The sequence below is a fragment of the Oncorhynchus nerka genome, linkage group LG24 (assembly GCF_034236695.1).
Source record: "Oncorhynchus nerka isolate Pitt River linkage group LG24, Oner_Uvic_2.0, whole genome shotgun sequence".
Classification (NCBI taxonomy): Eukaryota; Metazoa; Chordata; class Actinopteri; order Salmoniformes; family Salmonidae; genus Oncorhynchus; species Oncorhynchus nerka.
This window is the reverse complement of record NC_088419.1, coordinates 52,074,585-52,088,933: the sequence shown is the minus strand read 5'-3', so window position 1 is coordinate 52,088,933 and position 14,349 is coordinate 52,074,585. Positions and strand designations below refer to the sequence as shown.

Genomic DNA, 14,349 nt, shown 5'->3' with positions numbered 1-14,349 from the left:
TCGGTAAAAAGGCACATGACAGCCACTTGGAGTTTGCCAAAAGGCACCTAAAGGACTCATTCTCTGGTCTGATGAAACCAAGATTGAACTCTTTGGCCTGAATGTCAAGCTTCACGTCTGGAGAAAACCTGGCACAATCCCTATGGTGAAGCATTGTTGTGGCAGCATCTTGCTGTGGGGATATTGTTTTAGTGGCAGGGACTGGGAGACTAGTCAGGATCGAGGCAAAGATGAACAGTGCAAAGTACAGATAGATCCTTGATGAAGTCCTGAGCACTCTGGAGCAGGTTCACAGACTGGGGCAAAGGTTCACCTTCCAACAGGACAATGACACTTAGCACACAGCCAAGAAAATGCAGGAGTGGCTTCGGGACAAGTCTCTGAAAGTCCTTGAGTGGCCCAGCAGGGCCCGGACTTGAACCCGATCTAAAATTTCTGGAGACCTGAAAATAGCTGTGCAGCAACACTCCCCATCCAACCTGGCCGAGCTTGAGAGGGTCTGCAGAGAAGAATGGGAGAAACTCCCCAAATACAGGTGTGCCAGGTTTGTAGCGTCATACCCAAGAAGACTAGAGGCTGTAATCGCTGCCAACGGTGCTTCAACAAAGTACTGAGCAAAGAGACTGAATACTTACGTAAATGTGAAAATGCATTATTATATTTTTAATACATTTGCAAAAAAATAAAACGTGTTTTTGCTTTGTCATTATGGGGTATTGTGTGTAGATTGAAGAGGGGAAAAAACTATGTAACGCAATTTAGAATAAGGCTGGAATGCTTTCTTGAACAGTCTTGAAGGAGTTCCCATATATGCTGAGCACTTGTTGGCTTCATTTCCTTCACTCTGTGGTCCAACTCATCCCCAACCATCTCAACTGGGTTGAGGTTGGGTGATTGTGGAAGACCGGTCATCTGATGCAGCAATCACTCACTCTCCTTCTTGGTCAAGTAGCCATTACACAGCCTGGAGGTGTGTTTTGGGTCACTGTCCTGATGAAAAACAAATGATAGTCCCACTAAGCCAAACCAGATGGGACGGCGTATCGCTGTAGAATGCTGTGGTTGCCATGCTGGTTAAGTGCGCCTTGAATTAAAAAAAATACCAGTGTCACCAGCAAAGCACCCCCACACCACCACACCTCCTCCTCCATGCTTCACGGTGGGAACCACACATGCAGAGACCATCCATTCACTTACTCGCGTCTCATAAAGACACGGCGGTTGGAACCAAAAATCTCAAATTTGGACTCATCAGACCAAAAGGACAAATTTCCACCGGTCTAATGTCCATTGCTCATGTTTCTTGGCCCAAGCAAGTCTCTTCTTTTTATTGGTGTCCTTTAGAGGTGGTTTGCAGCAATTCGACCATGAAGGCCTGATTCACGCAGTCTCCTCTGAATAGTTGAGGTTGAGATGTGTCTGCATTTATTTGGGAAGCAGTCCGAGGTGCAGTTAACTCTAATGAACTTATCCTCTGCAGCAGAGGTAACTCTGGGTCTTCCTTTCCTGTGGCGGTCCTCATGAGAGCCAGTTTCATCATAGCACTTGATGGTTTCTGCGACTGCACTTCTTGAAATGTTCAGGATTGACCGACCTTCATGTCTTAAAGTAATGATGGACAGTCATTTCATTTTTCTTATTTGAGCTGTTCTTGCCATAGTATGGATTTGGTCTTTTACCAAATAGGGATATCTTCTGTATACCACCTCTACCTGGTCACAACACAACTGATTGGCTCGAACGCATTAAGAAGGAAAGAAATTCCACAAATTGACAAGGCACAGCTGTTAATTGAAATGCATTCCAGGTAACTACCTCATGAAGCTGGTTAAGAGGATGCCAAGAGTGTGCAAAGCTGTCATCAAGGCTACTTTGAAGAATCTCAAATATATTTGAATTGGTTAAAAAAAAAAAGGTTACTACATGATTCCATACGTGTTATTTCATATTTTTTATGTCTTCACTATTATTCTACAATGTAGAAGAAAAAAAAGAATTAAGAAAACCCTGGAATGAGTAGGTGTCCAAACATTTGACTGGTACTTTATCCCAGAAACTGGCCAGGCGAATCAGCCTTTCAATCATTGCCTGCTTTTTAAAAAACCACTTTACAAAAGTACAGTCAAACCCACCACCAGTAAAATGTTAATATACACATCAAGAACTCAAGGCAGTGTTCAAAGAGGCAATATTTCTGGATTTTATTTATCCCATTATTTTTCAGTTTTATTGGATTGGCATCAACAGCAAAACCACAGCCTTTGACAAAATCTCAGAAATAAAAAAATAGATACTGTGTAATTTCTCGATTTGTCGTCTAATCAAAAACATCTTACTTCATATAGCTACAGCAGCCTAGTTGAATTAACACAAAGGTATGAGTCATCACTGGTCGAGATTTTGTCATAAGATTTGTTTTGTGGTTTTTTGTTTGTTGCCTGAACACATATGTACAGCAGGATAAAACCGACAGACACACTATACATACTCTTATTTAACAAGTAGCGTATCCATTTTGAAATGATAAAATAAATAAGACTTTGTACTGTATTAATCAAATCTTTAAGATACAACACGCTAAGGAATGCACTTTAAATCAGTTTTTTTCGGACAGTTTTTTTTGTATTTCCTTCACATCAGAAAGAAATTCAAAACTAGTTTGGTCATTACAATACACATGGAAAGGTGAATAGCCTATTCAGTGGCTCATGGGTATAAAAAAAAACTACTGGCAGAAAAGAAACTGAATTAATTGGGTAACACTTACTTCATGAAAACTCAATTAATTGGGAAACACTTATTTGCAGTGTCAATATAATTGTATAACAGTAACCACAAACTGTTTTCTAAATACAAAAAGTCAAGTTAAAGTGGTACATTATCAATAAGTACAATAACTTGCTTGTTAGAATGAAACTACATTCCACTAGTGTTACTGTGGTGTGGAATCAATTAATTCTCACGAAACCATCAGCACAAGATTTACTGTAAAGCAATACCTAGATATAATTTAGCTTGTCAACAATATTGATTTACCATATATCACAAAAGATCTCACAATGTTTGTTGTATTCTCTTGACCACAAGTGATTTGCTTTAGTGTGAAGACAAAGTCATCTGGGCGTAATTCTAGAGAGAATCCAAGTCAACTAAAATAACAATTTGGGTGTTAATTCCTTAAATGGCATGATTTAGAGCTGGGAGATATGGAAAAACATACATAATCACGATAAATATATACATTTTTTTTGCAATAACAAAATCAGAGATAAATTACGCAAAATTATTTTGGGGGGAGGTACTACAGCTGGGCGATATGGACGAAAAGTAATATTGTGATATATGTAACTATTTTGCTCAATAACAAATACATCAAATATATATTTTTTTTCCAATGGCCAGTTACTTTACATTAGCAGCAGGCCAGGAAAGATAACTGAGATGATAGCCTATGATTCAAAAGCTACGGTACAGTCATCTAACATATCCATGACTTGCATGATTGACATTTTGATGTTCAACCTGTCAAAATAGGATCCAAAATGAGATTTCTTGTTTTGTTTTGCTTTTCAGAGGATTTTTCCAGCATCTTTGTGCATATTGGCCACCTGAGGAAGGGGGAACTCAAAACACTTAGCTAGATTGCGAACTCTAACTATGATATTGTTGCTAGATAGATTAATCAATTAGCCTACATGGCTAATTGATTAATCTATCAGTTAATGTAGGCTAATGTTCTACACAAACTTTCCAGTGCTAGGCCTAGGCTAATTGACGTAGGCCTATTTGCTGTAAATGACACGCTCCGCTCGGCTCTGCTACCCGGGTGCGTTCAAATCATATTAACTACACCCCACTCCGGTTGTAAAGTGGTGCCGTGAACTCGATATTAGGAGGTGAGAAATACATTATATCGACTCACAGAAAGCTGCAACTCTCCTCTCGGTAACTAGAACAACACTTTGAGCAACGGTCATAATGTTTGTGCTTCTCAGAATGCATCTCTGCCTCCTCCGTGCACACAGCGCGAAGAGGGAACGAGAGCAGCCGGCAGCAAAACCGGGATAACTAGATACTGTACTTTCGTTGCAGGAATCAACATAATGCATAGGCTACTACTGTTGAAAAAAAAAGAATGGTTTAAGAACAATCTACAGGAACGTTGTGTGGCAAAAATCACCGAAAATCACCAACGTAGGTAAAATGCTTCGGTAAGAGGAAGGCAATGTAGGTGATTTTCTGTTTATCGTCCCAGCTCTATGACGGTAGATTTCTTAACCCCTTAAATCCGCACCCCCCACGTAAATCTAATTAGTATAATACAAAAATCCCCATAAAAATCCATCATATATATTCTTTTGTTGCATTGGATGCATCTCAATCCACCGCAACCGCCTACGTTGCACTTCCGCATCTGCGGTGACAGCTAGAGCAGTGTTTGTCAGACCATGAGACATCCCGAAAATCAGTCTTCTCACAAAACGGTTTGGCCTAACAACTATTATGACCCCTCTATGGAAATATGAGTCTCATGAATACAACGGTGTTCTCCGTTTACGACCCCCACAAGCGACTTGGGACTCGTCTGAAGTCGGTACAGCCAACCTGCCAACTTCTGTCTGTAGCATCTGAACAGTTTGGGCTACAACCGTGGAAAGGTCTCTCATGAACACTTACATGTCGGTTTTGCTCTAGGCCTCACAAGACTCGTATGAAAGTCACCCGGTACTGCAGAATAGTTTTTTTTTGGAAGCATATATGGAGACTGTTTAGTGACAGAAATAAGGGGTTAAATACATTTCCTGATCTTTCTTATATATTTTGGGGCAGTAGGTAGCCTGGTGGTTAGAGCGTCGTTCCAGTAACCGAACGGTTGCTAGAACGGATCCTCGAGCTGAAAAGGTAAAAGTCTGTCGTTCTGCCCCTGAAACAAGGCAGTTAACCCACTGTTCCTAGGCCGTCATTGTAAATAAGAATTTGTTCTTAACTGACTTGCCTCGTTAAATAAAGGTAATTTATATATATATATATATAACATATCAGATATAGGACAGACACTTCAGAACAAACTTCCATAAGAAGTCTGTCGTTCCATGTGGCCATTGCAAAATGTTGATTTTGAGGCCAATTAAACATTTCTTTGTGGTTTTTGATGTGTGCCTGTGGTTATTTTCTTGCTGGAAGATCCATTTGCTGTCAAATGTCTGGCTCCGGTCTTTGACCTTAACAAGGGCCCCAGGACCACTGGAAGCAAAATAACCTAATAACATCAAAGATCCACCCCCATATTTTACAGTAGGTATGAGGTTATTTTCTGCTTAGGCATTCTCATTTAGACGCCAAACCCACCACTGGTGTGTGTGGCTAAAGAGCTCCATTTTCATGTCCTCCAACAAATGTAAAACACCTGGAGTTTGCTAAATGGTATTGGCAGTTGGATTGGAACCAGTGCTTTGGTCAGATGAAAACATTGCTCTTTGACCTCGGACACCATTGGTGGGTTTGTTGTCGAAATGAGAATGCATAAGCAGAAAAGAACCCTATAAATAATATGCTGCGTGATAAACCAAAATGTTGATTCTTTTTCGTTTCCTAAACAACTAATTGACCAACGTCGGTTCAATTATTTGAATTCCATTTTGTTCAAAACAGGCAAATATTCTACATAGTTTAAACTTGGTAATTAACTACAATGACCATAATCAATTCCGTGCGTGCCTATTTGTCCGGTCTATGTGGAGCAGACACGGAGATGGGGTGAACACAGAACGTGCGATCAAGAGGGAAAGATGCATGTATCTCTACCTGAAAATACATGATCTTAAGTGATTGATAGTTGGTATTCAGCATTCATAAAAAAGTATGCCTTGTTTAATTTGAATTACTACTAAAATAGTGATTTGTCAGGCAGCAGCTCTATAGAGATGAGATGATGACTTGGAATGAAATAATAAAGTCAACAAATAAAACAAATGTAATATACACAACTGAAATATTTTATTAAAGGAATTTGAATAAAATGGTTAATAAGTGATAAGCAGTAACGGGCAGTCACTACCATCATGGGACTTTTTGTTTTATTCTGCTTTGTTACGTCATTCAACCCACAATGCATTGCGCATTTGTCTAAAAAAAATATTTGAAAACTGTGATGACTTTTTAAAATAATTGGAACACAACCGACCTCAAAAAGCACTAATCACTCAGCACTACCTACTGTAAAATAAGGTGGTGGATATTTGATGTTATGGGTCTATTTTGTTTTCACTGGTCCTGGGGCCCTTGTTAAGGTCAAAATCATCATGAACTTTATCCGGCACCAGGACATTTTGGCAAAAAACCTAATTGCCTCTGCCAGGAGGCTGAAACTTGGCCGCAAACGGATCTTCCATCAACACAATAACCCCAAGCACACATCAAAATCCCCCCAAAAATAAATAATTTGCCACTAAATCAACTTTTTGTAATGGACATCTCAGTGTTAGAAAATAATATATTTTCCCCATTGTTGCATCCAATATAGCTCAGTATTTGAATTATTCCTTCTATAGTCATTTTTTGCTCATCTTTATCAAGGGTGGCAATACTTTCAGACCCCACTGTATATGGTCCATTTGATAAAAAATAAGAAAAATGCACCTCACACAAGATAAAATAAATCAAATACAGTAATGTGAAGATGTCATCTCAGACATCAAGCAACCATTGGGGTGGGTAAGTTTTTTTTATTTTTTTAAAGTCTTTTGAGGCAGAATTCAGAACCCCTATGATTATATATGCCCCCTAAAATGATAATGAATTGCGCTACAAATATTAAAGCTTCTGACCTCATCATAAGCTCATGAAAAGTGCTGAAACGAGATGGTCCTACTGTATCGGCAAATGTAAGCATGATGGATCTTCAGTCAAGTCAAATGAAGGTCACGTTACAAAACGAAAATGGCATGCAGCCAGAACTGTGTCCCTGTGTATAGATGAACAGAAAGTAAATCTCTGTGATATCTTTTCCAGAAAAATATATCTTTAGGCACATATACAGAACAATCTGTAATGGAAAGCGGGGAATGACTACACAGGTTAAGTAGCATAATGTTGAACAACAAAAAAACAGTCATGATATCGAGGGTTCAGTTAGCCGTGTTGCTTGTTTTTCCCACACGGTCAAATACACACTGACAACACAGGTCTAACTTCAAATGGCCTACACCATAAGAGTAGAGAGGGATTTCACAATAGTCTTGGGTATCACTGAAAATGTGCACTTTATGTATTTTTCTACATTATCTATAAAAAAAACGGACCATTCTGGGAATGTACAAGAAAAACTTGGAATGACTTCACCTGCGCTGTATCAAACAGTATAATACATAACTAAAGGCAGTCTTCATGGTGCATTTACTGCACATGCCCACTGTATTTTGTACAATAAGGCCCTAAAAAGGGAACAGTCTCTGCACTTAACGTGGAAAAGCAGAGGGAACAGAGTCATACATATGACGCTGATCTTTAAGTAGAGTGAAGCAGATTTTTCTGAACTCAACCAAAGACTAAGAGAGAGATGTATGCATTAGTGGACAGAACCAATCCCTTGATCTGCTTCCTAAACAGCTACTGTATAGGAAGCATTGACAAAGATTTTTTTTTAAAGAAATAGTACACGTGAAAATATAGAAATATCTAATAAAACTAAATCATTAGTGTGTGTGTTTTTTTTAAATATATTTTTTTAGGAGATTGAGTAACTCATCAAATTGAGTGCCCCATCTCTCTGTTTAGGACTGACCGAAAGTCTTTGAACACTCGGACTGCTTGCTAACAGACCTGCAAACACCGCAAAACTTTTGTTTGTCATAACAGGTCAAGGCCACTAGCCCATCTGCTGTTATTTACACCATTGTCCAGGAGCATGTACAGTAAGTGAATAGTCAGCCATTTGCACACACATACCCCATGTCAACTCCTAAAAAGGGAGTGTAATGCAAATGAGGATCACATGTTCATGTTGTCTATGCTAATTCAGCCTTTGAGTGCCCACCAAGAACACAGACCTATAGTAGCAGTCCAATATTGGTATTTAAATTCAATACACTTTAGTCCACATTACCTTGAAATCAGAGATGCTTAAATCATGAGGTCACCCATCAATGTTTGAGGAAAGTGCTTATCCATTTTGAGGACCTCTAACTTTGTATTTTTATAAGCACTTTTACCCGACTGTCGAGGAACAAAAAAATGTAACATCAAAGCCTGAGAACCATGGTCAAATTAGGTTTTACATAAGAATGCACATACAGTAGGTTACCAGCTAAACTCCACTACACAGGTTTAAAGCCAAAATGTAGTACCAATCTCTCATCCATTTAGTTGTTCAGAAAGTAAACCTTTAAAACAACGTAGCCTCTCTCAGCAATCTAACGTTTGCCTGTAAATCATGGCTTGGCATGACTGTGGCAAAAGTCATTGGTATCCTTCAAAACAAACCGTCTGAGCCTAAATTCTCTCTGGGACAGCCCTGTCAAATAAATGTTCAGCAGCTTTGTAAAGATGTAACCTTTGAAATTCGCTGCTTTTCTAACAATATCCTCCAACGCCTCAGATGGAGCAGGACTTTGGCCTCTTCCTGGGCTTGGGTTCGCCAAAGTCCCTGTCGTCGGCTGCACAGTGGCTGAAGGAGCAGAGTGTCTGCGAGAGGCGGCGCATGCCCAGGCGGAACACACTGTTGGACAGGCTGTAGATGACGCAGTTGCAGAAGCTGTTGCTGATGGCCAACCAGGTTGTTACAAAGGACAGGGCGGGACTGTCCAGCACGTGGGAGCTCTCCAACAGGAAATAGATTATGTAGGGCAGCCAAAGCATGTAGAAGACGCTGGTGATGCGGAATAGCACCATGGCGTAGCGCCTGTCAGGCCCTTGACCCGCGTGGTGCCCCCCGCCGCTGCCACTGCCACCACCCTCCCCAGCCTCCATCTCCTGGCTGGGGAAGCGTGCTCGCCTCTCACTGATCTCCCGGTTGTGCTGCTGGCAGATGCGGAAGATGTGGAAGTAGGTGAAGCAGACTACCAGGGCCGCGGGCGCGTACAGTAGGCATACCACAAAGCCTGTGAAGAGCGCCGAGGTGGGCCAGGAGTGGGCGCACCACTCAAAGATGTCCCCGTGGTAACCCGGCTTGCCCCAGCCAAAGAAAGAGGGCAGAAAGACCAGGCTGGAGTAGACCCAGATGAGGGCGATGCAACCGCGGAGCCGGCACGGCGTCACCAGCTGGTTGTAGGACAGGGGTTTGGTGATGGCCAGGTAGCGATCCACGCTGATGCAGGCCAGACAGGCCATTGAGACGCTCTTGAGCACCGAGATGACGTAGCTGAAGACCTGGCAGGTGATGGGCTCCTGGACGCTGGCCGGGTAGTGCAGCAGGGACAGGGTGGGCACCAGGCAGCTGAGGCCAACCAGCAGGTCGGCGTAGGCCATAGTCTGGATGAAGTAGCTGGTGGTATAGTGGTGTAGCAGGGGGGCGCAGTGGAACACGAAGATCACCGTCAGGTTCCCGGCAATGATGAGCACCGTGAGCAGAACGATGACCGCAGTCTCCAAGACACAGGCCTCCAGGCCCTCGTTCTGGCCCCAGCCCAGGGGACAGGAGTGGTTGGGGTCTGGGCCCACCAGGCTGCTGTTGGCAGTGGGAACCAGGTCTGTCATCAATGCTGACTGGTTCATTGTTCTGGGCGCGGTCCAGGTGGGTCAGGTTTGTGCTGTGCCAACCACGATGCAGATGGACTGTAACTGAAGACCTGTCTGCCTGTAGCCTCCCTCAGCAAATGGGAGTTCTAGCCTCTCTCGCTCTTTCACCTCGGCTCTCACATAGCTGGGTCTCAATCAAATGAACACTGACTGACGAAAATCAATACAGCCCATAGGAAAGCAGGACTGCCGACTTGGCTCTACTTTTTCGATCAGTCATGCTTAGAGGCAGTGGGGTAATTGTCGAAAGAAGAAAGATATTCCCTCCAAAAACAGAAAAAGGTCTACCGGTGCTATGCCAGGCATTTATCCCGGCGGCAGGGATCCCCATTGCTCTCCCTAACAGTCTGCGGCCACATCTCCTGATTCATAAGAGGGCTGCCACTGGGAGACTGGGGATGGAGAGCAGGTGTTGTCCTCACAAGAGCAAAAAGCACAGGAGGTGCAGGGTAGTCGGCATGTGGGGGAGAAACATGAGGCAGGCAGGCAGGGCGCTCTGGTGCAGATCCTACTGCAGATTAAATAAGACAGGGAGCATGTGACTCCTATTTTGAGACTATAGATAAGAGAAAATAGTATTAAAACATTTAGCGTGTCGGTATAATTTCGACTTTCAGATAGCTTGTTTACTGTCAGAGAAAGATCCACTGGGAAAACCCCAAATTCATACGAGTAATTACATCCCCGTTAGCCATTGTGTTTGGTTCATACCTCAAGTCCTCTCTAAAGTTCCAAAATGCTGTTAGACAAGCCGCAATTGTTTCTCAGTCTTGTAGTATGCACATCCTCTTATTTTGGGGTAGTGAGTGGTCCCGTGGTCAGTGTCTGGACCCCATGTACGCCCCGCTATTGTCCGAATCAAAACACAGACACGCTAGACAAACACAGGGCTCTCTGCGGTGGTTAATATCACAGCTCTCATTCCACAGAGCGCCGGGGGAATTATGTTTTACAATGTTCCCCAATCAGAGAGAAGCCAAAGGAGGCGCAGAATAATCTGGATCCTGTTATGTGTGTGTGTAGCCACAAATCTGTCTTTGGTCTCTGGAATCCCAATCCACGCACTTTTCTGAAACTTTCGTTCTCCAGGTTATGAGAGGCAAAATCTGGTTGCAAAAGAGGATCTTTCAGGCAAAGAATGTAGGAGTTGTCAGGAGTCTCACACAATCGGATCAATAGATACTGGAGCCGGTAGAAGACATCTGGGTGTCTCAGAGCTCCTCGGACTGTGTCTCCTTAGAAATTCTGTTCAGGGCGCCGGGTGAGATGGATGTGGGATCAATCTGCATTCCGCTTGTTTACAGCCTAGGGTGAAAGCTCTTTACGTCAGCCTCGCCTCTTAAGCGCATGTTTCCATTATTGATATTATTAGTACATATACATGCCCGTTCCATTCAAATACGTTTTTTGGAGGTGTTTTTCAGGGGAGGCACAGCTGTCTGGACTTTTGACTCTTTCTTCCACTCAGTACGTCTGCTCCTTGTTACAAAAACCAAGCCACAGCAAAAGAGAAACGACTCCGCCAGTACAGAGAGTTCCAGTTTCAATGCTGTCCTCTGTGTGAGTCTCCTCTAATTTCCATTCCCCCAGCCGAACTCAGCTTTCGCCAAACGAATAACCGAAGAGACAGAAATACAATTTCATTCAGCAAAGCAGTCCTGGAGTGAAGCACGAAATAAATAAATAGGAACCTTTTGGAGAGAGGAGCTGTCCCTCACCAACTGGTGCAGTGGGAAAGAGATGCTGTGACTGGCTTACAGTTCCTTTTCCCTTCGCTCTCGTTCTCGTTCTCCCGCTCACTCTCTTTACCCTGCACGCACACACACACATGCTCGCTCTCACTCTCTCCCGTTCCCTCTGAACCGCGCTCTACCCCTCCCTCTGATACACCCGATCTCTCCCTCTCTCTACCCCCTCCCATTTGGGCTGCACCTGAGGTCCTTTCCCAACCCAGCCACAATACTCTCTTTCGCTCCTCTAATGTCTCTCCTCTTGTTTTTAGAGCTACATTTGGATAGTTTACTAATCTGAAATCACTAGGCTAATCTATCAGTCCATTTTCTATTAACTAGCTCCCTCCCCCAATATGGCTTTCCCTCTGACTCTCTGCCCCCAGTCCATTGCTCTGACCAATGACCAAGCCCAGCCATGCCTGTCCCTTAGTTACAGTTGCCAGGCATTTCAGTTAGTTGGGATCATCCTTCACTGGCAGACAGTGTAACAAGCGGCAAAATAATTGAGGAGGCAGGAGGTCAGATTCAGAGGTAGATGGTCTGTATACCATTACCGAGTTCAGGCTCAACTAACCTCTACAATAATGAAAAAACTAGGATATACAAGAAAGCTATACTTTTAAAGCTACTTGCGTCAGCTCTATAAAACTGAACACGGAGATTCCCAAGAAGATAAGAACAGACGAGAAAGTGGCATGGTGAAGTGGATAACCTGATGTCCTTCACCTTTTGGACTACAGGTGAAAAACGGTCACAACCAGAAGGCTACTGTACGTTAATAATTATTTCGCAGAGAGAGAGAGAGAGAGAAAAAAGGGAGGGCTGTAAAAACAACGGTAGTAATCCGCTTCCCTGTCCCACCCCCTCTGAGCCTTTTGATCTCAGCCACTATGGCTACTGGGTTGGGACTAGCGGGCAGGCCCCTGTCCGGGCTCTTTGTTAAGGCTGGGTAAATAAGGGCCAGGCCATTATAGTGTACAGTAGCTCACACCAACACTGACTAACAGTCAAAGAGAGCCGGAGGTAAGTGGGCCTGAGAGCGGGGAGATCAGTTTCGAGCTGCTCAATACGAGTATAAATATCAACGCATTACAAAAACAAACCTAGTGCGGCAAACGGGAGAAGAAGTCAAGGTCACCCCAGTGCTAATGCTTCACAATAGGCGTTATATGAAAAGGAGATTTGAATGAGAAATTACCATATGCTCTCTACAAAGGCTGCAGAGAATTAGGGATGGGCATTTTAACATTTTGTACTGTTCATGTACTCGCATGCTTTATTTTCATTCGAGTACTCGAATGGGAAAGTAATGTGTGTACTTATCTATGCCAACAATGAGCAACAATGCTTCATTTGCTACAACCATTACAGATAACAAATCCTAATGGCTAAATTGCCCAACATAGAGTGTACAAAAAAATTAGGAACACCTGCTCTTTCCATGACAGACTGACAAGGTGAATCCAGGTGAAAACTATGATCCCTTATTGACGTCGCATGATAAATACACAAATCAGTGTAGATGAATGGGAGACCGGTTAAAGAAAGATTTTTAAGCCTCGAGACAATTGAGACATGGATTGTGTATGTGTACCATTCAGAGGGTGAATTGACAAGACAAAAGTTAAGTGACTTCGAACGGGGTATGATTTGGTTTGAGTGTGTCAAGAACGCTGCTGGGTTTTTCACACTCAACAGTTTCCTGTGTGTATCAACACCTTGTAGAGTACATGCCCTGACAAATTGAGGCTGTTCCGAGGGCAAAAGGGGGTGCAACTCAACATTAAGAACCTGCTCACTCAGTGTATATTCAGTCAATAAAAAAACAAGTGCCATTTAAGATTCATTAACTGAAACCGTATTATCAACTGGTTATATTATATTGTGGAACTCAAATCTTCAAAAAAAGACCTCAGCAGTGCCTCTTACTTGTAGAAGCCTTATGTTAGGAATCAAAAGGACTACGTAAAAGGTAGGTTCAGTAATTAAACATGAACAGATATCCAATTCAAATCAATCGAATCTAATTGGTCACATGCGACGAATACAACAGGTGTAGATTTAACAGTGAAATGCTTACTTATGAGCCCATTCCCAACCGTGCATTGTTAACTTCTTGGTGACAGGGGGCAGTATTTTCACGTCCGGATGAAATGCATGCCCAAATTCAACTGCCTGCTACTCATCCCCAGAAGATAAGATATGCATATTATTAGTAGATGAGTTTTCATTGGGAATCCAGATTTCTAAGGGACCTTCTTGCAGTTCCCACTGCTTCCAATGGATGTCACCAGTCTTTAGAAATTGGTTGAGGTTTTCCCTTTGTGTAATGAAGAAGTACGGCCATCTTGAACGAGGGTCACTTGAAGTGTACTGTTAGATAGAGGCGCGTGACCAGAAAGCTAGCTACAGTGTGTTTTCCTCCTGTTTTCAACACAGATCATCCCGTCTTCAATTTTATCGATTATTTATGTTAAAAAAATACCTACAAAAGTAGTTTGAAATGTTTTGGCAAAGTTTAACAGGTAACTTTTGAGATATTTTGAAGTCACGTGCGCAAGTTGGAACCGGTGTTTTTCTGGATCAAACGTGCCAAATAAATGGACCTTTTTGAATATATATTGACGGAATTAATCGAACAAAAGGACCATTTGTGATGTTTATGGGACATATTGGAGTGCCAACAAAAGAAGCTCGTTAAAGGTAAGGCATGAATTATATTTTTATTTCTGCGTTTTGTGTCACGCCTGCAGGGTTGAAATATGCTTCTCTCTCTTTGTTTACTGGGGTGCTAATAGCATCTTTTGCTCTCGCCGAAGAGCCTTCTTGAAATCTGACATGTTGGCTGGGTTCACAACATGTGTAGCTTTTTTGTGTGATT

General features: G+C 42.5%; 2 protein-coding genes across 2 annotated transcripts in view; both read right to left on the bottom strand.

Moving 5' to 3' along the window:
- Positions 1 to 14,349, bottom strand: part of LOC115108124 (rab GTPase-activating protein 1-like) — a 159,670-nt gene that overhangs the window by 71,104 nt on the left and 74,217 nt on the right. The window lies entirely within an intron of this gene.
- On the bottom strand, positions 2,177 to 11,567 carry LOC115108125 (G-protein coupled receptor 52-like). Its single transcript, XM_029632122.2, has one exon. It carries the CDS (start codon positions 9,709 to 9,711, stop codon positions 8,593 to 8,595), a length of 1,119 nt encoding a protein of 372 aa, XP_029487982.1. The 5' UTR covers positions 9,712 to 11,567; the 3' UTR covers positions 2,177 to 8,592.